Source organism: Puma concolor, chromosome A2 (genome assembly GCF_028749965.1).
Source record: "Puma concolor isolate L17-30 chromosome A2, mPumCon1.1.hap2, whole genome shotgun sequence".
Taxonomy (NCBI): domain Eukaryota; kingdom Metazoa; phylum Chordata; class Mammalia; order Carnivora; family Felidae; genus Puma; species Puma concolor.
This window is the reverse complement of record NC_141668.1, coordinates 157,632,415-157,658,878: the sequence shown is the minus strand read 5'-3', so window position 1 is coordinate 157,658,878 and position 26,464 is coordinate 157,632,415. Positions and strand designations below refer to the sequence as shown.

The window sequence follows — 26,464 nt, the reverse complement described above, 5'->3', positions numbered from 1 at the left end:
TGGCCGGCTCACCTCCCTGACCTCTGAGGACCTGGGATATCCCCACATACGTCCCAGGTGACCTCACCCAGCCTTACCTGCCCCCGCACATATCCGCCTAGCTGTCTGGAGTGCAGCGCATCTCCTTCAAATGACCTGCCCCCACAGGGGCTCTCCATTTCACTCAGCGGCAGCTCCATCCTCCTAAGTGCCTGTAGACAACCGTGCAGGTGCCCAGAGCTCTGGGCTTTGGCTCTTCCACACGCAACCCATCAGCAAGTCTCACTGACTGTGTCTTCACCTTCCCAGCCCTGGGCTTCTACCAGCCCCCCAACCACAGGCTGCTCTCAGCACAGCAGCCACCGCGGCCCTGTCTTCCACCCAACTGCCACCACAGGTCCCCAGGGCCTCCCCCAGAGAAGGAGCCACGCTGCTAACTTCCGTCTACAGGCCCTATGTGACCTGGGGACTCACTGCCTCTACTTCCTCATCTCCCCACCCCCATCTGGGTGCCACAAAGGGCTGCTTGTTGACACAAGACCAACCTGGGGCCTCTTCCAGGCCTCCTTGAATAAATGGCACCCCCAACCCCACATTACTCCCCATCTCCCTTTGACCTGCTTCTCCGTACCCATAGCACACAGGCCACAAGACTCACACACATTCCTGTCACTGTTGGCCCTGCTTGCTGCGACCTCTCGTTGGGCAGATGGGGCCTGGCACACAGGAGGTGTCCATCAGTTAATACACAAGCACACACATATTCCCTTGGCTTACTAGCAAATTAGCATGCTCTTGAACCACAATTATAGTCCACTAAATCTGAACTTAAGGGCCGGGACATTACTTTGTTCATCTGTCCAACACTTTGCACATATCAGACCTCACCTATTTGTTAAATAACTAATTACTACCCTCCTGTGCTTTGGGCAAAGCAAAACAGTTCCAAGAAATCCCTGAGAAAAAAGGCTGTTTGTTGTGCTTTGTACATTATGCCAGTCTGAAGCACGAGTGTACCTTAGTGACAAGTCACAGTGTCCTTTGAAACACTGACAAATTCTAACTAACTATGTCATACATGGGAACTGTCATGCTCACCTTCTTTTTGGACACGGGACGACCCCGAGGTCTGTCATAGGCGATGCGAACTGGCTCATGAACTGGAAGACATAAGAAACACGTATATACACACACACACACACACACGTACTCTTTCCAAATTACTCAGAAAGTGAGGGCGCTGCAGTTTAGGCTAACAACCCCTCTGGTGACAGAAGGCAGCTACAACCCAGACCCCAAAGCCAGCTGTGCCCCTTGCCAGGGTCCTCTCAGGAATCATGTGATCCATGACCAGAGAGCAGGATACGGCCCAACTGGGGGCTGCCTCCATGTGGAAGAGGCTACTTAACACAGGACTCCCTGTGTTTACGACAAAGGGCTCAATGCACGGATCGTTTTCCTGACTGCAGAAATACGCTTTGTTTCAACAAATAAACTATTTGCAACCTCGTGCCCTCCTAGTATCTCTGCAACTGTTCTGCTGATAAGGAGTTAAAGTCCACATAGAATTTCCAGTAAAAAACAACCAACCATGCTTCTCACACAGAGCACCGGATCACATCATATCATTATTTTTGATGAAGGAGAATCAGCAGGTCTGGTTTTTTTTCTCATCAACCACCCAAGGAAATGAGAGCTTCCAAAATAGAAAGAGCTCCCTCCACTTCTCTCCCACGAAGGACGTATGAGGCATTCAGATAGGCTGCTGCCATCAGCAGTAAGCTCTGAAGGACGTTAAGAGTAGGGCAGAACAGCTGGCAATCTGTGGTAACGCCAAGGTTTCCAAACACAAACCACAGAACTGTTCTGTTAGCAGGAGAAGCTGAACTGATGCTCCTGGGGGGTGAGTGTGACCATCTCAACAACGTAGAGCACACTGGTGACACAAGACAGGGCACCGTTCGCTACAACCACCTCACGCGAAGGGACTGCGGCGTCAACCCCATGTGTAAAGCACAGCCCAGGCCTGGTTGTATGGAGACACCTGGTGGGGCGGGAGGCACAAGGAATAACCTGGGCCATAGCCAGGCCATCAAAAGGCTGCATATGATGCCGTTCTGCCTACTGACAGTCTAGAAAAGGCAGAACTACAAGGCCAGAAAATGGGGAGGAGACCACAGGGAAACACAGAGACACTTCTGGAGAAAGGCTCCAGCTCCACTGCACTGGAGAAGTTCATGCCTATACACATTTGCCAAAACTCATCAAACTGTCCCCTTAAAAAGGATGCATTTTATTGCTATTAAATAGAATCTCACGAACTTTGACCTTCCCCACAGGAAAGGAGATGACCTTCCACGGCCAAGGCAGCAGACCACATGGCTCCCACCAACCACTGCCTGAGACCAGCCCCACCTGTGTTCTCCTTCCTCATCATTACTAAGCAGGCATCGCTGCCCCGGGCCTTCCAGGGGCTCAGAAGGCTGGGCACTCCCCAAGGTCAAGGGCAGGAAAGAGCTGAGATGACCCAGGCCCTTGCCCTCCACAGCCAGGGCCCCCTCACTGGACTGTGAGCAATAATGGGAGCACCAAGCAGCACCCACCACAAACGCACCGCTGCTGCACTAACACAGCAGCGTGTCCTCGGAGTGCTGACCTTACACCAGCTGGCAACGTGAGCCTCACAGGAACATTTTGGGGTGGTGTGCAAACCCGCTAGAATTATTCTAGGTTAAAAACACAAGACCAAACAACCCCATGTTCTGTTGGCCCTGGGGGAAGCTGGGGAGGGAACATCCAGGTCAGCAAGTGTAATCAGAGGCAGGAAGGGCGACAGGGACCAGTTTGGTCATCTTGCGGCTGAGCGTGGGCTGAGGGCAAGTAAATTCTTCCAAACAATCGGGCGACATCGCCTGATCTCCGCAACTTTTCATGGTCCACAACTGAGCACCACGGTTCCTCCTCAGGTGCTAAATGGAAGCTCCACGCGAGGGGGGCCGTGGTGACGGCCAGGTACTCACCTTTGGGCTCCTGGATGAGACACAGCCTCTTGGGAGCTGGAATCATGCCAACCTTCAACGACTTGCTGCTGACCCTCTTTCGGGGGAAGCAGGCGCCCGAGGAGGCCTGTGACAGGGCAGGCGCACCAGCTGGGCCATCTTCGGCCGCCTCGCTCGGGAGGCCATCTGTGGGGGGACTGCCCTCAGAGCACTCAGACTTGGCAGCCGCTCCTGCTGGCCTGGAGGTCCCTCTAGGAGCGGAGGCCTCTTCGCCCCCCTCCTCCTCCTCCTCCTCGTCTTCCTCCTCCTCCTCTTCCTCATCCTCCTCCTCAGGCATCACCTCCGGGCTCTCCAGCTCAGCCTCGTGCTGAGGGGGATCATCTTCAAACTCTCCTTCCCCTTCCATGGGGTCATGGGGGCTCTCCTGAGAATCAGCACTCTCACCGGCGTGGAGGTTCAGTGGAGATGACGTAAAACAAATCGATGGGCATAGTTCAAATACTTTCTTTCGATAGAATTTGAAGGCTGAACTATTTTGGTCATGGAGAAACCTGGGATAAGGATGAAATACACTGGTTAACCAGAGGGTCCTCTGAACGTTCATATTTGCTGACAATGTCCAGAATAGATCTGACAAAGCTGGGAGTGGGACCAAGGAGCAAATAACCTGACCTCTTTCTACCAGCTACAGTTGATGGCGCAGCTTCACAATGAGACAGAGAAGTCTGAGGAATATTAGTAATTTAACAAAGGAGCTAGAATGTAGGAGGCCTGATTGCTTTTCAGGGGAAGAGGGTGGAGGAAAAGGTTTGAGGGAATGACCAGGGCATGTGCTGGAAAAAGCGCCAATGCTGGAGCCAGAGATCCAACCTGGCCCTCGCCTCATCCCTTTCTAATCTGTCACCATCCACCCTGGGCCTCTGTGTGTTCACCGTGACTGCCTGGTTCTTCTCACACTGCCAGGTAGGAGATGGAGGAAGGGGTGTCACTTCCACCCCTTGTTTTACAGTGAAGCTAAGTGAATGTGGTGGCGATAACGCCTCTCTGCACCTCAGAGTCCTGCGGCCACCGTGACCTGGGGCTGTGGCTAGTGTGAGAAAACTGAAAACATGCCCGAAGATACAAAATATACTTGGACCCAAGGAAAGAAGCCCTTGTTCTTGGCTGGGACAACTCAACCTCATGACTATGTTGATTCTTCCCTAATATATTAATGCATAATCCTATTCTGATAAAAGCATCATTTTTTTTTCTGGATTTGAACACGATTCTAGACTTCATAGTTAAAAATAACTATGTAAAGATATCTGGGAGAACTCTGAACAAATCAATGAAGGGTTCCAGCCCTACCAGGTATTATAAGGTGTATGAAGCCTCTATAGTTAAAACGGTGTGGTACTAGTCCTTGGACACATGGACAGAAACACCAAGAGAAAGGCCAGAAACAAGGCATCTGATGAAGGTGGTCTCTCAAACCAGGGCAAAAAAGATGATCTTTTCAACAAATGGTGTCAGGACAACTGGGGAGCTTTCCAGAAAAATATTTAATTGGATCCATGTAGCACCCTCTGCTCTGGAATAACCCCACACAGATAGGGGATCTAAATGTAAAACTGAAGCCATACAAGTGCTAGAGAAAAAGATATAAATGTCTTTATAACCCGTGTATGGGGAGAGAATTTCTATGACTCAGTATCCAGGTGCAATAAAAGAAAAAATTGAGAAATTTGATTACATGAAACACTTCTGCACTGCAGAACAAAGCATAAGCAAAAGGAAAGATAAACATCAAACTAAGAAGGAAACGTGCAACTATTTCATAGGTAAGAGCTCCTAAAAACTGAGAAAGAAGAGGAACCTGGCCAACTCAATAGCCAATAGGACATGGGACTCGTGATCTCAGGGTTGTGAGTTTGAGCCCCACGTCGGGTGTAGAGATTACTTACATAAATATTTTAGAAAAGATTTTACTTTTAAGTAATCTCTACACCCGATGTGGGCCTTGAACACACAACCCTGAGATCAAGAATTGCACGCCCTTCCTACTGAGGCAGTCAGGTGCCTCAAAAACACAATCTCTAAGAACTTGTGCCCCACAAAAGACTGCTAGGATGAGAAAACAAGTCACAGACCTGGAGGAAATATCTGCAAATCACACACCTGATAAAGGACTCATACAAAGAACATACAACGAAGCCTCCAACTTGATTAATAAGTAAATAAATGTGGTCCAATCAAAGCTGGACCACAGATCCAAATGGGACACTTACATGTAGAAAGCACACAGGCACACTTGAAGCACTCAGCATGACTAGTCCTTGGAGAAATGAGAACCAGAGAGTGACACCGCCTCCCCGCACTGTGACACTAACATGGACACTGACGCTAACAAGTGCTGATGAGGACGGGGAGGAACTAGAACTCTCATCCAGGCTGCTAAAAATGAAAAATGGTTGCAACCACTTAGAAAGGCAGCTTGGCAGTTTCTTCAAAAGTTAACCATGGACCTACCATGGAGCCAGCCTTTGCTCTCCTTGGTATTTACTGAAGAGAAATAAAGGCCTATATGCAAAGTCTCACAGCGGCTTTATTTGTAATCATCCCAGACTGGAAACGTCTCAATGCCATCAACAGGTGAATGGGTAGATAACTGGTCCGGCCACACAATGGTATACACTCAGCAACAAAGAGGCGTGAACTGGGGATACATGCAACAAACACCGCTGAATCCAAGTAATCGTGCTGAGTAAGGAGCCAGACAAAAAGCAAGAACAAGGTGCACTGACACAAAATTCTAAAAAAGGCAAACTATTTACAGCAACAAAGCTGTTTTTTAAAAGACAATCTTTTTTTTTTTTTTTTTTAAGGGACAAATGAATAGTTTACAGAAGGATACACAAAAGACACTGAAGTTTATGAAAAGATGTTCATGGCACAAAAACAGATATTCAGATCAATGGAACAGAATAGAGAACCCAGAAATGGACCCACAAATGTATGGTCAACTAATCTTTGACAAAGCAGGAAAGAATATCCAATGGAATACAGACAGTCTCTTCAGCAAGTGGTGCTGGGAAAACTGGACAGCAACATGCAGAAGAATGAACCTGGACCACTTTCTTACACCATACACAAAAATAAACTCAAAATGGATGGAAAACCTAAACGTAAGACAGGAAGCCATCAAAATCCTAGAAGAGAAAGCAGGCAAAAACCTCTTTGACCTTGGCCGCAGCAACTTCTTACTCAACACGTCTCTGGAGGCAAGGGAAACAAAAGCAAAAATAACTATTGGGACCTCATCAATATAAAAAGCTTCTGCACAGCGAAGGAAACAATCAGCAAAACTAAAAGGCAACCAATGGAATGGGAGAAGATATTTGCAAATGACATACCAGAAAAAGGGTGAGTATCCAAAATCTATAAAGAACTTATCAAACTCAACACCCAAAAAACAAATAATCCAGTGAAGAAATGGGCAAAAGACATGAAGAGACACTTGTCCAAAGATGACACCCAGATGGCTAACAGACACATGAAAAGATGCTCAGTATCACTCATCAGAGAAATACAAATCAAAACCACCATGAGATACCACCTCACACCATGGCTAAAATTAACAACTCAGGCTGTTGGCAAGGATGCAGAGAAAGAAGATCTCTTTTGCATTGCTGGTGGGAATGCAAACTGGTGCAGCCACTCCGGAAAACAGTATGGAGATTCCTCAAAAAATTAAGAATAGAACTACCCTATGACCCAGCAACTGCACGACTAGGTATTTATCCAAGGGATACAGGTGTGCTGTTTTGAAGGGGCACATGCACCCCAACGTTTATAGCAGTGCTATCGACAATAGCCACAGAATGGAAAGAGCCCAAATGTCTGTCGCCAGATGAACGGACAAAGATGTGGTATATATATACAATGGAGTATTACTTGGCAATCAAAAAGAGTGAAATCTTGCCACTTGCACCTATGTGGATAGAACTAGAGGGTATTTGCTAAGCAAAATTAGTCAGAGAAAGACAAATATCATATGACTTCACTCATATGAGGAATTTAAGATACAAAGCAGGTGAACATAAGGGAAGAAAAGCAAAAATAATATAAAAACAGGGAAGCGGACAAAACATAAGAGACTCTTAAATGTAGAGAACAAACAGAGGGTTGCTGAAAGAGTTGTGGGAGTGGGGATGGCCTAAATGGGTAAGAAGCATTAAGAAAGACACTTATCTGGAGGAGTACGGGGTGTTATACATAGGGAATGAATCACTGAAATATGCTCCTGAAATCATTGTTGCACTATATGCTAAGTAACTTGGATGTAAATTAAAAAACAAATAAATTTTTTAAAAATTACCAAAAAAAAGAAAAAATGTTCAATTTCACTGATAAGAAAAATGAAAACTAAAATTTCACTGCGGAAATTAGAAATTTCTCATGAATCCTATTGGCTCTAAGGTATGTCAAAAGGTAAGAGGTGGGGACTGGTACTCCTGACACTGCGTGGGGAGTGGCCCTTGGGGAGGAGAAGCCGCATTATTTACTGAATTACGTTTGCAATGATCTTGGACCCAATAATCCCCCTTCTGAGAGATAATGGAAGATTTTTTCCACAAACACAAAGCCATTGTGCATGAGGCCATTAAAGGGGCCATAAGAGTAGTGTGAATGCCTGCAGCTACGGAGTGACCCTGGTGTGGCTGCATGTGGAGAATGACACAGTGGACAAGAGAAGGAGGGTACACGTGGGACAGGCAGAAGGGGACTTCTGGATAGGTTGTGAAAGGAAAAAAACAAGGTGCAAAAGTGTCTACTACATACAGAAGGTCATTTGTGGTGTAAGAACAAAGAGGGAAAGGCACACACACTAGAAATGAATGAAAACAGTTTCCTACTGATAGGTTGAGGGGATGAGGCTTCTCTGAGCTTATCTTTTGTTAATTTTTACTTTAGAACCATGCAAATACCATACTTATTTTTTACATTAAATTAAAAAGGATAGGAAAAATAGTCTCAAAACTGAACCTCTGTAGAAATAAACCTGACTATATGTCAAATTGTTGACATGACCACACCCACAAAATGAATGAACTCAAACAACTACTGAGCACATCAGAAGTATCATTTTTCTAAAGGAAAAGAAACAAAAAGTCACCTCGGAAGGTCTTTCCTAAATAGGCGTGCTATTGGGTGCCATCATTCTCAAACTACTCAGCACTGGGGGACAGAGTAAATCATTCCACCTAATGTTACTGTACAATGAGGGGCTCTCTGTATGGGCAAGGTGGGGACAGAGCCTTCTAGGGAACACTGCTGAGAAAAGTCTGTCAGAGAGGGTGACAATGAACCAAAACCATGGCAGTGCCAGGTGCCCAGGATGATGGAGTTCTTGCTGGGGAAAACAGCCAATGAAATGCTCCTGGGCTGTCCCCTTCAGCCGGAACTGCCTGAGCGAGGTCGTGTGTGTAGCAGGTAGCCCAAATACGAGAACTGTAAGGCCCAGCAGGCCCCAAGGTCACCAGGACTACAAAAGACAGGATCAGGCTGAGCACCCATGAAACCGTCAGTGCTCCAAGGGGCTGATGTGGGTCTCACAGGAAAACAGGAGGCATGCCAGTGCAGAACTTACTCAAGGTTCCCATCAAGCATGCTCGGTCACAACTGGGTCCCAGAAATGCTCTAGAAAATGTGAAGTTTTCAACAACAGTCTTTTATTTTTTTAAGTTTTATTTATTTATGTATTTTGAGAGAGAGAAAACTTGATCAGGGGAAGAGGCAGAGAGAGAAGGGAGAGCGAGAATCCCAAGCAGGCTCTGCACTGACAGTGCAAAGTCCAGATGCAGGGCTCGAACTCACAAACTGTGAGATCATGACCTAGGTGAAGTCGGAGGCTTAACTGACTCAGCCACCCAGGCGCCCCTCAACTGTAGTCTTAATTAGACTAAAGCATGACTCTCCAGCATGGGAGGAGTAGGGCAAGGGTCCAGAGTTCCCAGGCAACTATTGGATACAATTCACACAGCATGGCAACGGTGCCTGCGATGAGTGGAGCCCAGCAGGGTTACGGCTCAGTACCAGGAACACATGGCTCCCAGGTAGCCTCCCTCTGGAGGGGAACCTGCACCCCTCAAGAAAGAGCAGGTTTCTGGTTCTGTCACCTGCAGGCTGTGTGGTATTGAGTGGGCCACCCCATCTGAGGAATGGCGAGGGTAATGGCACCCCTTCCTGGCAAAAAGATACCAGGCCACCACTACACGGAAGTGCTTGCTGCCCACAACTGGAATAGGACCCATCCATCACTGTAGGAGCAGCAAATTCTCACCATCCGCCCACAGCACTGATGTGACCAGGGACAGTAGCCTGCCCTCTTCCTCCCACTACTCCACACTACTCCACCTCTGCAAATGTTCTGGGGAATCTATTAGCCTCTCTGTGTGGGTGCTCTCTCCCCCGCCCCTGGTCAAAGCCCAACTGACCTTCAAATACAGCTTAAACTTCCCTCCAGGGGAGGTTTTTCCTGATGTCCCAGAAGAGGGCAGCACCGCCCAATACCACTAAGCAGATGCTTCCCTCTTACAGCCCTGAGCTCACCAAAAGTGAAGCCAGAACTTATCCTGGGGTGCCTCTTGGGGCAGAAGTGTGTCTGCCAGGCCACCCAGTGGGTTCTCAGGACACTTGTGGGATAAACACACTCAGTCAAAAGGGCATGATGGCTACATACCATAAGTCAGGGTTGTCGGTGCTGTTTTCTATGCTGAATTGTTCGATCTCTGGTCCCACCTGAGCAACAAATCTGGCCAGTTTCTCTGCAGTCTCCATTGTCTTGATGTCAACTATAAAACAAAGCAACTGTTGTGTGTCAGTTCTAGGCTGCTGCTTCCAATTTCAACTTTGGGGGACTGTGGAGACTAATTACAGAGACAGCCCTTGTGTCCCCTCACTGCATCCTTGCCCTTTGCCATAGGACTCTGCAGCTCTCTCCACAAATTGGGACTGGCCCTGGGACTCCTGCTGACCAACAGAATGTGACATAAGGGTGGAACCTGGGCTTCGGAGGTCTCGAGCCCCCCTACTGCCTCTCCTGGAGGCCCAACCCCAACTGTCAGGTGAACAAACCCAGGCTAGCTGCTAGGGGGTGACAGGCATGTGGCCCCCATAATCCTGCTACCCCAGCCGATGGCCCCAACCAGTTGCTGCCCATAGACACAAATATAGGCCCAACTGAGTTCAGCAGACTCAGAGCAACACTGGATACCCCCAGTTTGAAGCCACAGTTTGGAATGTTTCGTTATATGGCAGTAGCTAGAGAATGTAGCACTTGTGGACATTTTTTTTCCCCTCTCATTCCCACCTAGTGCTAAGTGACAAATACTGGTCAGGGAGGGGCAGGCCTACTGCAGAGACAAAAGATAATAGCCAGGAGAAACCAGAAAGTGCAGGTCAGCTAACCCTGAGGATAGCAGAGATCCTAGGGGAAAAAGAGGCAGCAGAATGAGAGACAAGGGCAGCCCAATGGAATGTAAAGAAGGGCAAGAACGGAGTGAGAAATGGATCAAGGAGCTTAAAGCCCCAAGCATGGGCACACGCCACAACCTGGTAGCCAGCAGTAGGACCTTGCAGGGAGGCACAGTCACCAGGTAGCTCGCTGAGTCAGGTCCACCCTCAGGACAGGAGGAATACTGCCACGGGACTCGAGGGCGAGCCCCTCTAGGAAACTAGAAAAAAGAAAGTGCCTCCACGTGCACCTGTCCTGGCCAGGTTCCTACTGCTTCTGCCTGCTGCTCAGACCATCCAGGTCGTACCCCCCCAACCCTGAAGATTGGTGAATCAGGGCTGAGGCCCAGAAGAGGGGGACAGGAATGAGTACTCACCGTCAGCAGATGGGCAGGGAGAGGAAGTTTGAGGGGCTTCAGAGACTTCCACTCCTGTTAGCTTGGGGGATGGGCCTGAGGCTTCTGGGCTGGGGTCCCCAGGAGAGGGTCCGGCTGGGTCTGGTGGGCAGTCCTTGGCAGCAGCATTTCCATCTGGCTGGGACAGCTTTCCCTGCAATGAACCTGGAGCCTGCCGGGCATGGTGTTTCAGTCTGGCACCCGAGGACAGGAGGGTCTGGGTCCCAGTGGTTGCTCTCCTCGCCTTCCAGCCCCGGAGCCCTTGAGTGCGGAGCAGCCCCCGCCGCCGGCTGGGGAGGAGCTTCTTCTTGAGGCTCCGGATTGCCCGAGCATACAGCATGGCCCGGACTGCACACTCTGCTGCTGTGGGCTTTTGATCTGCTCCTGGTAAGGTATGGCTCATCCTCTGCATTTCTGCCAGCTTCAGTTTGTAATATTTATACTCCAGACTACTATCATCAGACAAAAACCTGTATAACAAAACAGGCACCGAAGGATATTGGTTAAAACACCACCCGATACCAAATCATTGCTACAACCACATTTCTGCACATCCTTTCTAAGTGGCAGTCTCCCTGCTGCGTGAGAAGCTCTGCTCCATGGACGGCCCAGGTCTCCCATCCTGCCCAGAGTAACGGTAGGGCAACAGGGAGCTCTGATCCAGCACTCGATTCCTCTTTGGGTCCCACCATCACCTGCCATGAAGGAACTCCCAACCCCTGGTGGCCTTGTAACACAAACCAGTCACTCTGGAGCCACAGAGACACTGCCATTCTGTCAATTGTAGAACCCATTTTTGGGAGGTGACACCCTTCCAAGGGCCCAGGGCGGCTGGGTGCTCAGTAACCCTTCAACAGCATCACTGAGGCCAGAGTGCCATGGTTGTGAAATCGTGTGCCAGAGCTGTAACAAGAGCAGTACAGGAAAGAGGAGGAGGCTGAGTCACGAGTACTGACATAGAAAGACATCCACCATAGGGCCAAAGAAGACAGCAAGCTACAGAGGAACACCAACATTGGTAAGGACCCCATGAACTTGCTTTGTGTACACACATCCACGTGTATTTACTTTTCTCACACAGGTTCAAAGAATTTAAATCAAACTTAATTAGCTCTGGGGAATGGATAGAAAAGAGGCATGGAGGGAAACTTACACATTCTTCACTTTGTTTCCCATTTCACTGGCCCCTTCTTTCATCTCTATTAACCCTTCCCTTCTAGGGTCGGGTTTTTTTTTTTTTTTTTTTTTTTTTTTTTTTTGCCATTTCCTTCTAGCTTCATGTGGTGAATGCTTACGTTTACTCTTATTTCTGACAGATGCGTCCCAGTTTGCACTTTTCTCTACATGTGGTTGCAGCTGCATTCGGTGTATAGACCTCCCATGGCTGCTTCCCTCTAAAGAGTTTCCAATATCAGTTCTGATTCCCCTTCACTCAAAAGTTATTTAGAAGCAGGTTTTATTTTGGTTGTTGCTAGTTTTGACTTTTATGCGTTGGGTAATGTGACCCACGTGATTTTCCTTTCTTGGGATGTGCTGAGATTTTCTCTGTGACCTTATATATAACAGGTTTTTGTGAATGTTCAATTTCAGTCTGTGTTAAAGAAGAATGAATATTATTTGGTGGGTATGGCAATATTTCAGGTGGCCTTCAGACTGTGAGACATTAAGAGGCCACTTACTAGGTGAGGTTCCTGATCACCAAGGACAGAAATCGAATGGATGCCAGCTGCCTGCATGAAGCAGGGTGCCAGCAGCACCACGGGACATGGAGTGTCCCTGGCGGGCAGCTCCATGGAACACTCCTGCTGCTGCTATCTGCACAGTTAAAGTCTGGCTGGATGTGAGGAAACAGGCTACATGCTGCCTGAGACACTCTGCTGGGCCAACAGCAGCATCCTGCCAGATGGCACCCTAAGAAACAAGGATTCCTACATAAAAGAACACTGACCAACACAGATGGTCTGGTTCTTTTATCAAATGCAGCCCCAGCAAGGGTACCCTTCACCTGGGGCAAAAAGCAGAGTCAGCACCCAGGTCATCCAGAACCCCAGGATGCAGGTCCCTTTCCCCTGGACAGCTCTGATGCCAAGTTCAGTCTGAGGATGTCAGTCACAAATTAACCTCCCCAAGTTCTAGTGGACCATAATGTTAAAAGCATACAACAAGGGGTGCCTGGGTGGCTCAGGTGGTTAAGCATCCGACTTTGGATCAGGTCATGTTCTCATGGTTCACGGGTTTGAGCCCTACATCGGGTTCTGTGCTGACAGCTCAGAGCCTGGAGCCTGCTTTGGATTCTGTCTCCCCCTCTCTCTCTGCCCCTCCCCTGCTCGTTCTCTGTCTCTGTCTCTCTCTCTCAAAAATAAATAAACATTAAATAAATAAATAAATAAATAAATACACAGAACATTCCCAAGCCAGCCTGCTGGGTTCAAATCCCAGCATAGCCACTTATTAGCCACGAGATTTACTGAATTTTTCTGTGCCTCAGTTCCTCTATCTGTAAGATGGGATGGACAGATGGTAATAATAAACTACATCATCACGTTGTTGTGAGGCTTGAATTATACACTTTTACTTGTAAGGAAAACCCTTTAAACACTGCTTGGCATTCATTACTGCTCAACAAACATTAGCACATCATCTTTACCTGCTTATACCCGCTCACTGTGTTGTAACTATTCCCTTATTTAGATGACATCTACCCATTTCAGAGAATTATATTCAAGTCTCCTGACATGATACAGAGCGATCAATTACTCTTGCATTTCCAAATGTTATTTATTCACACAACTCTAAGCTGCGTAGTTCGGGCATCAAGATTCCCAACTGTTGCAGCGAAGCAGCACCTGGAAATTGTGCCTGGGACTTCCAAGTCTGGATAATACCTTACCCAGAGGGTTTGGCCTCTGCTTTCCCTTACCAATCTGAGCCTCTCTAGCTTCCTTCCTTCAGCATGCACACTGATTGAGAACAAGAGCCTGGATGAGAATCTCAACTCTGTCTTACTAGCTTTGTACTCTTGAGGTAAAAGGACTCCCTAGGCCTCAAGTTTCTGGTCTGTAGAAGAAGGATGGCATCAGACCCGTCTCATGAGGTTTACAAGGATTCAACCAGTTAGTGCTTAAATCTATAAAGCACTGAGAAGAGTACCAAGTACAGAGAAAGCAAAAGTGTTTGATAATGAAGTTTTCAATAAATAACGATAGAACAGTTAGGTTGCTGGTTTGTTTTTTTAACTTTTAAGTTATATGCTCACCTCATTCTAAACATGAAAATAATCCAAATGAGTGCAAGAATTCTGTAAAAATAAAACCAAATAAGATCCAACCGTTCCCCTTCATGCTGCTTAAGACCAAACCTCTGGTACTGTTACATGGAAATTTATGCCTTTCAAGCATCTTTAGTAATTACAATAGCAAGAATACTAAGTCCTGGGCGCCTGGGTGGCTCAGTAGGTTGGGCATCTGACTTCGGTTCAGGTCATGGTCTCATGGTTCATGAGTTTGAGCCCTACATCGGGCTCTCTGCTGTCAGCATAGAGCACACTTCTGATCCTCTGCAGCGCCCCCCCCCCGCCCCTCCCTAATGGTTGGTCTCTCTCTCACTCAAAATAAATAAACTTAAAAAAAAAAAAGGCAGGGCGCTTGGGTGGCTCAGTCGGTTGAGCGTCTGACTTTGGCTCAGGTCATGATCTCACAGTTCATGGGTACAAGCCCTGCATCGGGCTCCCCGGTGACAGCTCAGAGCCTAGAGCCTGCTTTGGATTCTGTGTCTCCCTCTCTTTCTGCCGCTCCCCCGCTCACACTTTCTCTGTCTCTCAAAAATAAATAAATGTTACCAAAAAAAAAAATAATTAAAAAAAAAAATACTAAGTCCAGTATAGGTACAATGCTGATCAGACAAGGCCTGAATAAACACTGAAAAAAAGAAACTACAACTAGATGTACTATGAGGAAATGTGTAATCTTTGTTAATTAACAAAGGAATATGAGGTAAAACATCACACTATGAAATTATCTCAAAGTCAAAACACAGTTGAGGGCACAGCATGCTTACAGAGGATAGCGAGTGTCAACTGGGACAGATAACCCACAAAAAATAACCTGATGATAAAGATCGACGGTCTCCACCAGGGACAACTCCTGCCCCAGGTGGGTAGCATTTAGGAGGGAGGATTCTACTGGCATCCAGCATCTGGGGGAGGCCAAGGATGCCACTAAATAATCTGCAAAGCACAGGACAGTCCCCACCACAGAGGCTTATCCAGAGTCAGAAGTCAATCATGCTGCAGCTGAGAAACGGTGACAGAGATCAAAGCCTCTAAAGTTAACTTTGTCTTTAGCCCAGCAATTTCATGCCCAGATATTCCCCTAATAAACTGCCAGAAATGTAGACAGAAATACAAGCAAAATGTTGTTCATCATAATAGTATTTACAGTGGGGAAAAACTAGAAAGTATCTAAGAACCCACCAATGGGCAATGGTCAAGTATGCTATGGTACCTGCATACGACGGAAGGAGTGCAACCACCGATTAACAGGGACAGTGATGTTACATTTGAAATGCAGGACATACTAAGAGGGAGAAACGGTGGAAGTGAGTGATGGTATCTTTACCTTTTTACTTTTCTCTGTTTTTACAAAGGGCGTATGCCACTTTTAAAATATTTTTCACTTGCAGCAATCTAATCTAGAGATAATCCTAAACACATAAGAAAATATGAGACGTTAAGTGATTCACTGAAGCAGTTTCAGACAGTATATAATCAAAATCATTCTGAAAATCCAATAAGAGAGGAATGGCTAAACTCTGGCCACCTTCTCTATGGAGTATAAATGCAGCTCTCTGAAAACGCTTACGAAGAATAAAGAATATGAGCATTTTCCTGTGTTCTCTAAAACGAGCAGGAAAAATACATATAAATACATACATACAAATAAAAATAAAAACAGGACAGATCATAGTAAAACCACAGCTACATTAAACAAAAACCCAAACAGCCCACAGTGAGCAGGAAGACTGGAGGCAAACATGCAAAAATGTCAGTAGATGTTGGTGGGCACACAGGTGGCTTCCCCCTACTATCTGTTGTTCCTGATTTCCAATAAAAAGTACTATATTTATGGACAAAACTTTAATTTTAAAAAGTTGTTCTATTCATGTGAAGAGTGAATAAGGCAAAAGGAAAGAGTTTAACAAACAGTAGCAACAAGTCACAAACAACTGCTGTGACACATTCCTTATCTTCATGTGCTCTGTGCATATACCTCTCACCTCATCCTTAAGTCAGTGCAGAGGGTTGAGAGGTTCCATGCCCGGATGAGAGAAGGCCACATGGCATGCCTGCAGGAGGGCCAGGGCTTGAATGCAGGTGAACCTGACCCTCCCTCATGCTCTTCCCACTGGCAAATACCAATGCTCAAAACAGATATCTCACTCACCCTCTGCACTGGACACCATCACGACACCAAGTTTGCCATGTGTTCTATGGGAGGGATGTGGAGGGCCAAAATTTAAAGACCTACCAGTAAGCAGGGTCCTCCTTGAGAAGAGTTCTCTCTTTGGGAGACAGGCTGCCTCCGACAATACGTGTGACCAGCTGGTCGATAGTGTCCACCACCTTGTGATCTGCTCGCTGAGGAACCGCTGGAACACACAAAAGGGCTTTTCTGAGAAACGCACTGGACCGCGTGGGGCCTGAGACAACCAGGACAGAGCCAGAGGCTTAGGATGGAACTTAAGCAGGCACCAGTGACCAAAATCCTCATTCCCGAGAAACCAGCGTTGAAAAGAGGAAAGCAGCACAGTATTTTAAAAACCAATATGTAAAATATCTTCCCAAAAGACAGAACAGCATAAACACTAGGAAAGAAAGTCACAAGCTCACGAGGACTATACAGAGCAATGTATGCATATATTCTATAGAAGGAAATGATTTGCAGCAACTCAATTCTGTTTTTCATGTATCGCTTAACTAGAATGTTCACATTCAGGAAAAAATATAAAAGATATAAAACATGTCTAGGTATAAAACACATAAAAAAATATTTAGGTTATGATTCCCAATACAAAAGAGGTAAGAAAAGATATATAAATACAGACATGTAGTAAAAAAGATTAGAAGGAAATATTCCAGAATGTTAATAGATGTTATCTATGAACGGTAGATTTACCAGGGACTTCATTTTCTTTGTGCTTTAGCTATAAAAAATAAATATGTAGGGGTGCCTGGGTGGCTCAGTCGGTCCAACTTCAGCTCAGGTCATGATCTTCTGATCTGTGAGTTTGAGCCCCTCATTGGGCTCTGTGCTGACAGCTCAGAGCCTGGAGCCTGTTTCAGATTCCACGCCTCCCTCTCTCTCTCTGCCCCTCCCCAGCTCATGCTCTGTCTCTCCAAAATGAATAAACATTAAAAAAAAATTTTTTTTAATATGCATGCTTTATAATCAGAAAACATATATATAAATTTGCAAAACAAAATTCCCTAATCAAAAAAGTGAGTGGCCCTAAGGTAGATGTTCATAGAAAATATTTGAATATATGAAAAGAAAAGCATTTCCTAAAGTATAAACTTCCTTCAATATGAATTTTAATTTACAATGCCACCAGCAACACAGAAGAGCATCTGTGCCCTCAATTAATAAGACTGTTAATATTTAGTTTTCTCATATTTGCTAATTTTAATATCACAGAATGGTCTGTTCGGTCATTTGATAAAAACCACTCCAGGAGGTACCTGGGTGGCTCAGTCAGTTAAGCATCCGACTTTGGCTCAGGTCATGATCTTGCGGTTTGCAAGTTTGAGCCCCACATCGGGCACTGTGCTGTCAGCCCAGAACCTGCTTCAATCCTGTCACCCTTTCTCTCTGCCCCTCCCCTGCTTCTGCACTAAGGTAAACATTTAAAACCAAAAAAAAATCTGCAAAAACCACTCCTGAACTGGAGAGGTTTGCCCGTTTGTTGTGTCGAGTAACTAACTGCATTGTCCTGTCCTTGCCTATGTCCAAGATACACCTTTGAGCTTATTTTAAATATCAGTGTAAGCTTTTTATACCGGATAAATTGATTCTTCAATCGTCGTGCTGTTGCAAGTATTTCCCCTTTGATTATTGGCTCTCATTTTATAGAACTTTTAGTTTTACATGACTTTACAGAGGAATAAGAGTTCAAAGTCAGAAGCTTTCAAAAACAATACAACTTTTGGATCACTACAACCACCTCTTGAGAAGGTAACCACAAGCAAGGGCCCCAGCTTTGGCCCCATAATCCTCCTCTTGAGACCAAATTCTACAGAGAACTTAAAAAATAACAGGAAGAGTCATCAAAGCATTCAACCGAAGATGTCATCTCAGCATTTCTAACAGTAATGGAAGCAGCAGCAGAGCAGTGCCCCACAAGACATGGGCTCTGGTGCCATCTACCTGCTGTCCAGACAGCCCAGGCTTGCAGATGTCAATTACTAGGGAACCCGCCTCTGCCTAGCCTCAGAGGCCTCTAGTAAAAGGCAGCATGAGTCCCACATCAAGGGAAGGGTGAGGTAATTTACGTTAGGTCAGTATCATGATGCAGCAATTGCTGTAGAAACACAGAAAAAGACCTTTGATAGTCCTGTAAAAGAACAGACTGTAGTGTTTTCAGTACAGCAAGACAGTAGCTGCGGGCAAACCTGTGAAGCAGCAAAACCAGGGAAGGGTGGTGGGCAACTTTAAGTTATGGGAGACTTTTTCATACAAAGTTCTTCAGTACTGACATTACACTGACTTTCCATTCCCCCACTTTGGGGGGTGTGGGAAGGAGGGGTCCTGCTTCGGCCCTGAGCCCACTTCTGGAAGGCTCCCTCTCCAAGAGGTAGGTGTGGCTGCCCATCCATAGTGGGACCTACTCTGTGCCTGATGTAGTCAGGGTTCCATAAGTGTATAGGGGAGTAAAGAGATTCAGGGACAAATAAGGCTTTCCCACATGGCTGGGGCAATGGAAGGTGAAAACTGTCTTGGGGGGAAAAGGACTTCCTCCTCTGGAGGTAAAGGGGGGAAAAGTGCTTCCTCGCCGGTCACAAAGCCACCACATAATGCTCATGATTTCTGGGTCAGGTCTGGACTATGACAGCATTCATCCTGGGTGCTAAGCAGGAGAGAGAAGGGATACCAAATAGCCAGTGTTTATATTACCTCTTTGTTGGCCTTTCTGGAACCTCCTCAAAGCTGATTCGTTAACTGCAGGTTACCAGATGTACCTAAGTGATCTATCGATCTTTAGCCATTCTAGAAAACTGAGTCACTCAGGGTGGAAAGGTGCTTCTACTACCTGGGCAGACCTGGCTAATCTCTGCCAGTCCCTTGACACAGCTCAAACACGGCCTCCCCAACTCCCCTGGGCTGGGATCTCTTCCATCCCCCTTAATCCTGGCACAGGAGAAGCTGGGTTTTATGATTTCTGTCCCTTAAGAGCCTGGGGACTCCCCAGAGACAGAGCCCAGTGTTTACTTTCCCCTCTAGTAATACCTTAGGGTGGGAAAGAGGGGGATGCTGTAACAACAAGGGCTTCTTAACCTTGGCTGTAGAATGGTACAACACCCCCCCCCCACACACACACACACCTGCCAGAAGGCAGAGGCAAAATTGTGTACAAATACATGTGCATTTTTCCTGACCAGGGCCACAGCTTTTGATCAGGAGTCTGTGACCCAGAAACATCTAAGGACTTCTGTGGTAGACAGAAGATTCCTAATATATGCTTACAGAATGCATGGCAGACATGTACACTGGCCAATCGGAGTTTTCTACTAAAATTCTGATGTCTCCAGTTGGCTAAAAAATTCTGTGTAAAAATCTCAAAGAAAATAAGAGACATTACAAGAAAACATGACAAACAAACTAATCACAAGAAATAGGAACTTTCGCTGCTTTCCTTACCATCACTCAGCCCACTTGGAGACGTGGCCTGGACTTGGGGTTTGGTAGGAGGAACCGTTTTCTCCTCATCTTGGGTTGGCTCGGGTTCGGCTTTCTTGACCTGGAGGGGACACCCACTGCTGACCAGCCAGGCCTTCAGGTGATCGATGTACTCTCTTCCAAACAGAGTAGAGTCCTCAAAATTTGGAAACGCGGCAGGAGAGGGAGCTAGATCTTGGAGGCCAACAGCTTCTAAGATTTTCTCTTGCCGGAAAGAAGAGGCCAAGGAGAAAGTCTGTCCCAAGAGGGCTAGAGATTTCCGGCAGAGAGAATTGGTGGTCTCCAGGGCAACAGCCAAGTCCAGGGGATTGCTGAGGGTCTTCATTTTGACACTCAGCTCATAGGCATTGCAGGCCATGAGGAGGGGTGTGACACTCTTCAGAAGCCGGTCTTGAAGCCTCATTATATACTTGTCAAAGGGCTTTATGATTTCAAAAAAGCAATTTTTGGTCTTCACAGCACCTTTGTCTAAAAGCATATTTAAAAACTCGTTATCAACTCTGGGTGTTTTCAAAGCAGAGTGCTTTAAAAATTTGATAGTAAAAAAGCAAAAATCTCTGTGCTCTGGTTTTAAGGAGCATTTGAATGAAGCGAGCATTTTAGCACAGGTTTCGGTTTCGAGTTCAAAGAGAGTCTGGAAAAGCTGGGAAAATTTAACATCATCTTTTATGGTGTGGAATCCTGCCCATTTGATTATTTCTATCCCAAATCTTGAAAAAACATCAGACTTATCTATGAGGTCAAAGCTCATCTTTCTTCTGGGGAGCCGAATATCCTTCAGACTGAGCCCCAAAGGGATCTGAGTAGGAAATTGGATATCTTCTGTCCCTGGGTTCGTCCCCAGGGTCACATCAGGACTTGAGGTGGTTTTCTGGATTTGGTTGGTGCCCTGAGTTTTGGGAGTAATACGGTTTACAGTGGGTACTTTTTTCGTACTCACACTTCTTAGTGTGACAAGCTTTCCAACTCCCCCTTTAGATGGGAGGAGGCCCTGAGTCTCCCCCTTTCCTAAAAGGGCCCCCTCCTGGTCAACGATGTTTAGACCCCGGCCTCTGCCCTGGACTTGGCCACTGCCCCTCAGCACAGAGTCTGTCTCCCCTGGACGGTCCACGTCGTAATCTCGACTTTCTTTCTCCAGACACTCTTTCTCAATCAGCCTGGAGGAACCGAATTCCCCCAGTAGTGCAGAAGGACCAAAACTATACTCCTGCGACCAGGGGGATTCTTGAGAAACAGGGTGGCCAAAGTCTTGTTCCCAAGAGCCACGGAGTGCAAATTTCCAGTCCTGAGAACGGAAATGTCCCAATTTCCGGTGGCCAAAAACTTGGTCTCGGGAATCAGAGTGGGAAAATTCCAGATCCCGGCCACATTCTTTGCGAAAGAAGCTGTCTTCACTTACAGAAGGGTTGCTTGATCTGAAAGAAGGTCCTGGAAATACATCACCTCTCAGGCTTTCTCTCCCAGTGTCTCGAGGGTGGGCTACAGATCCAGCCAGAGTGTATCTGCTGTCACTAGGAATGTCATCATACATATCTGCTCTGGCTCGTGGGACTGTCCTTAGAAGATCTGAAATAAACGATCCAAAGAAGAACACAAAGGTAATTTAGACCAGAGGCTGCAAACGGACAGTCCACAGACCATCAGCCAGCAAGGGGACTTTATCTGCTAGAGCGCAGTATTTATTTCCAACATTTAAAATAAGTGTGGCTTTATTTAGACATCTGGGTTTACTACTTATAAAAACAGAAGAAGACCTACAACCACTGGGCACACACATGCCCTGATGACAGTCTACAGAGGCTGGGCAAAAGTGCCCCTCACTTATTTGGGCTTCCTGTCCAGGCTCTGTAGGGATCTTCTTTTAAACTAACGGAAGGGTGTCTGGTCCCCAAATAATCTGGGCTTCTTTACTAAAACTGGAGCGCTTGTATGTTTCTACTTCTACCACACAGAAGACAGGTTTACAGGAGGCTATTTGCCCTCCCTGCGTCTAAGGAGTGTTGGACCACAGTGCCACTGAGGCAGAAGCCACGGCTGATACTTCACACCCCATAGCCGACCACAGCGGAGCACTTGACCCAAAGGTGGCAGATAGGCTCCCCGTGGAAAGGTCCACTGGGCCAACCAATCTTCTGAAATAACAAAGGAACTAAGAGGGGACACAGAAGCTAAACAAACCACAGCAAGAGAGGCCATAATGAAAACTGAACAGTGTGTGCAGAAATGAGAAAAATAGGAATCTAGATTTGCATTTGCTTATTCAAGTAACCAACTCTTGATTTTGGCTCAGGTCATGATCCTAGGATGGGCTCCACACTGAGTGTGGAGGCTGCTGAAATCTCTCCTCTCTCTCTCCCCTGCTCATTTTCTCTCTAAAATAAAATTTTAAAAATTTAAATAATTAAAAGAAGTGAACTATGGGCATATGAGAATAGCAGACCTCAGGGAGACTTTGCAGAGTAGCTTCCTAACGTTCTAGCTTGTGAATCAGAACCTATTACCTAGTCAAGAAGTCAAAAGAGAGAGAAAGATACCAGGAAGTAGTAACGGGCCAAGAGGCCACAGGAAGCTAAAGCTTTACATAAACCCAAGTTTATGCATTCAACAAGTACTAACTAAGCAACTAATATGTATGGGCACTGCTCCAGGCAACATAATTATAGCAAGGAAAGGAGACAGTAAAGTCTCTACCCTCCTGGATTTGTCAGTTGAGGGAGCCAAACAATAAACAAAAATCCATCACATGTAAGAAAGTTCCAATAGGAAATATCCAGCAGGAAGGAACACAAACAGGGGAAGCCATTTTCAGACAGGCTGATCAAGGTGGGTAGCTCTAACAATGTACCTGAGCAGCAGAGGCCTGGTGTGAGAGGCCAGACCGCGCGGTTATGGAGGAAGCCTTCCACACAAAGGGAGCATGAGCACAAAGCCCTGCAGCAGGACTAGCAGGGAACGAGTGTAGCCGGAATGGAACAGAGGAACAAGGGGCAAAGCAGTAAGAAGGCAGCTCCTAGATCCTGTCGTACACTGGAGCCCTTAGGGACCCCCAGGCATCCTGATTTAATTGATTAGGAGAGGGTGTGGCCTGAGCAGTAGGGTTTTTAAAGGGTCCCCAGATAATTCCAACAAGCAGCAAAGTTACAGAACCACTATGACACAAAATGTGAACAGAACAGGAGTACCAGATCAAGTTAGGCCCTCGATGGACTCTACAGTTTACTCTGAACAAGATGGAAAGCCATGAAGGGGTTTGGAGTAAAGGGATGACTTTGTTGGCTGCTGCTCAGGGACTGACCACAAAAGACAAGAGTGGGTATGGATGTTCCAGCAAAATCCACCGGGATAATCCTGGTATTGACAGCTATTGATGGCATGAATAGGGCACAGCATTAAAGGAAGAGTAGAGGCTGGAGTCTGCACAACAGGATTTTCCAATGCCTTGTAAACCAATGCAGACTAGAGCAGATACAGTGAAAGGCTGACCAATGGACCACACGGCTAGCTCTGTGACAAAGTGGTGGTTCCAGAACCATCCAGCATCCTATTGGTTTCCGAGTACAGATCCCGCCCCCCCATTTTTCTTGACAAAACTAAGATACGTATTGATGTTTGAGTCTCTAGGTAAAGATAAAATCTCCACATATACGTGTATGTGTGTACATATATGTATAAGTATACACATATACACACGTGAGGACACATGTCAACATGTAAGTATTCAGGATTACACGAACATATCACTAGAAGAACCGAAGGATGCGCAAATCTGTGGTGACACAGATACGGTTACTTCAGAGGGCTAAGGAAGCAGCTAAGAACTTTTAAATTTTTACTCCTAACTACTTTATAATTCTTCCAATCCTTCGTAACGGGAATGTATTTGTGTACCACTCAAGCAATTCTGAAAAACTCAGAAGCTGAAGACAGCTTCTAACCTCCAGCTTCTCCACATCCAAAGCACACAAGTTATCCCTATCCCAAGCACTTAATTCACTCAACCAACACTGAGGAAGTTTCCTCGGTGGAGACTGGCTCAGGGGTGGGTGCGGTGAGCAGCACAGACCTGAAGGAGGCCTGGGGGAGGCTGGCCCACCTCAGAAAAGTAAGGGCTCAGCACACTGCCCTAGGACTCGGAAGAACAACCAAACCAACCTCAAAACCTGCAGGAGCTTCCAGGGGGAAGGCACCAGCAAGCTGGGTCTTAGCGCCTGAGGGAATTAACCAGGCTGGGCTGGGGAGGGATTCAAAGGCAAGGACAGGCAGCATAGTGTCCCTGAAACACGAGCCTCGAGGCAAGAGATGAGGGCTGCGACCCTCGAGCGCCGCGGTGAGGAACCTCCCTGTCATCCTACAAACTCCGTGCACACCATTTTTTATTCTGCTGGCATGACATTTCAAAACTTTCCAAAGGGAAGGTTTTCAGGCAGGGCCTACACTTGGCAGCCTCCCATGCCCTTGTCTCGCACACATCACTGTTACCTGGCTGTTCCCGTACTTGTCTGAGGATGTGACCCCAAAATGGGGGGGCCCCAAGAGTCCAAGTAGGGCCTTGGCCCAGCAAGGCCGGCATTAATAGATCAGCGGGGAGGGCAGACTTGAGGGGAATGAAGCCAGAAGCCGAGAGACTGTTGAGGAGATTATTGCAATAATCCAGGTGAGAACTAGTAAGAGCTCAGATCTGGGCAGCAATGGTGGGGATGGAGCCCGGAGACTGATTCAAGAACCCTCCTTTAGGTGGGGGAGGATGCCTGGGGCGGAGAAGCTTCCGAGAATGACAATACCCACTTCCGCGTGATGAGCTGACAGGGGGACCAAGAGAAAAGTTTATCTCCCCTCGACAAATAAGGAAGGTAGGATCAGAAGAACTCCAGAGTGTGCCCAAGGTACCGATATCCTCCTGCCCTGACCCTAAAAGCATGCCCCGTAACTACCCTCCCACCAAAGAAACCAAGCACTTTAATTCACCTTGAGCTTTAAACTGAAGAGCTTCACCTACGGCCTCACCACTGGGGTCCATGTGATATCGGTTAGCTTTTTCTTGCAAAACAGCATCAAAAGTCTCCTGTGCAATTCGCCTAGCTGCCATGTTTCTCTGACCTGTAGTGAGAGGGGAAAAAAAGACACTAAGAATGACAACTAATGCTCACATGGCCCGCTCTGTTTCACCTAACCCTCAAAGTAACAGGACAAGTAATCGATAACTCAACACGGTGCTGCAGAGGGAGGCCAGATTATTCTACGGGGGCTTCTGCCCTCACAGAGTTCACAGGGGCGTTGGCTGAGGAGCAAACCAAGCATTGTGATCTTAGACAATTTATTTTGCTTCTCTGAGCCCATTTCCTCAGAATCCCTACCTGCTGGGGTTACTGCACCTAAGAGCGTAGGCGGTGGGACCATACCCCTCGCACGTGGGATCTTTAGGAGAGCTGCGATCTTTCCCATTTCCATTTCCTATCTCACAGACACGCAAAGAGGATCTGAGGACTGACTTGCCCTCTGAGAGGAGCCTCTCAACCAACAAGTGACTGGAGGAGTCCCTGACTGGTGACAGAGCTTGCTCTGTACCAGGTCCTCTGGTCGGAAAGGGACTCTCACAATCTCGTTTACTTCTTCCAACAACCCAGTGAAAAGCGGGTGCTGTCAGAAACGACACTATACAGAAGAAAAGATAGACTCGGGCTAAATGACCCACCCAAGGTCAGACAGCCCAGACTGAAACCTGGCAAACAGGGCACGGGTAGTGGGGACAAAGCCCTGAACGCTGACGGGAAAAAGACGGGAGAAGCAACAATGAGGAATCCAGCGGCTACCTCCGTAACCAAAATATCCCTTCCATCTTGAAACATCCAACCTCAAGACTCAAACCTGCCCTACCTCATAGTCATTTCTTACACCCATCACCCCCTTTGCTCATCCTTAAGCCCTTTTCTGGGGCGCCCCTTGTTCGGTGCCATCGAAGGGCAGGGTCTCCCAGCCAGGGGGCTCCGGATCAAATCGAGTGACCTAACCTTTTTACGCCTCCATTTCCCCATCCATGGAATGGGCAGCTCGTGGTGGGGGCTGCTGTGGGGAGTGAACCAGGTAAAAAATGGTAAAGGGCTCGATACAGCGGCTGGCCGCCGTAATCCCCGTACGGGCTGGGTGGAATGAATGGACGAAAGAACCCTTCGGGCGTGGCCCGCCTCCTACCGGCCTAGCCTCCGAAGACGAAGAAAAGGGGGCGTCGGGCCTGGGAGGCCGAAGACCGCCCCCCAGGCCGACCCGGCCGGGACGCCGCCGATGCGCAGCGCGAGGGCCGTGCTCGCGGCACACGCCCCGCGGCCCCCGGGGCCGAGCCCGAGCCTCCCACCCCGGGGCCCGCCCACCGACGACGCCCGGGCCCAGGCCTCACCCCGGACCCACCGCGCGCGGAGCCGCCCCCGCCGCTGCCTCAGGCTCCTCACCCGCCGCCGCTGCCGCCGCCGCCGCCGCCGCCGCGCGAGGCGGGGACATGCAAATGAGCCAACGGTCTCCGCAGCGCCGCGCCGCGCACGCGCAAGCTACAGCCGAGCTCTGGTGCGCAGGCGCAAGCGGCCGCCGCCAAGTCCTCTTGCGCAGGCGCGCTGCTCGCTTCTACAAGGCAGACGCTCCCGAGGCAAAAGAT

General features: G+C 47.5%; 1 protein-coding gene across 10 annotated transcripts in view; it reads right to left on the bottom strand.

The window, feature by feature from the left end:
- The window catches only part of SUGP2 (SURP and G-patch domain containing 2), a 32,013-nt gene that overhangs the window by 5,380 nt on the left and 169 nt on the right, over positions 1-26,464 (bottom strand). For 3 of the 10 annotated variants that reach the window (XR_015248445.1, XM_025916479.2, XM_086698510.1), the window contains exons 1-8: positions 26,265-26,403; positions 24,787-24,918; positions 19,783-21,387; positions 16,396-16,516; positions 10,853-11,340; positions 9,703-9,814; positions 3,000-3,529; positions 1,078-1,139 (exon numbers count right to left, since the gene is read on the bottom strand). Coding sequence is in view for 9 of the 10 variants with exons in the window: in XM_025916479.2 (XP_025772264.1) it covers positions 1,078-1,139; positions 3,000-3,529; positions 9,703-9,814; positions 10,853-11,340; positions 16,396-16,516; positions 19,783-21,387; positions 24,787-24,918; positions 26,265-26,313 (3,099 nt within the window). In the remaining variant the exon portion in view is untranslated. The other 7 variants (XM_086698513.1, XM_086698511.1, XM_086698514.1 and 4 more) reach the window with 7 other exon arrangements.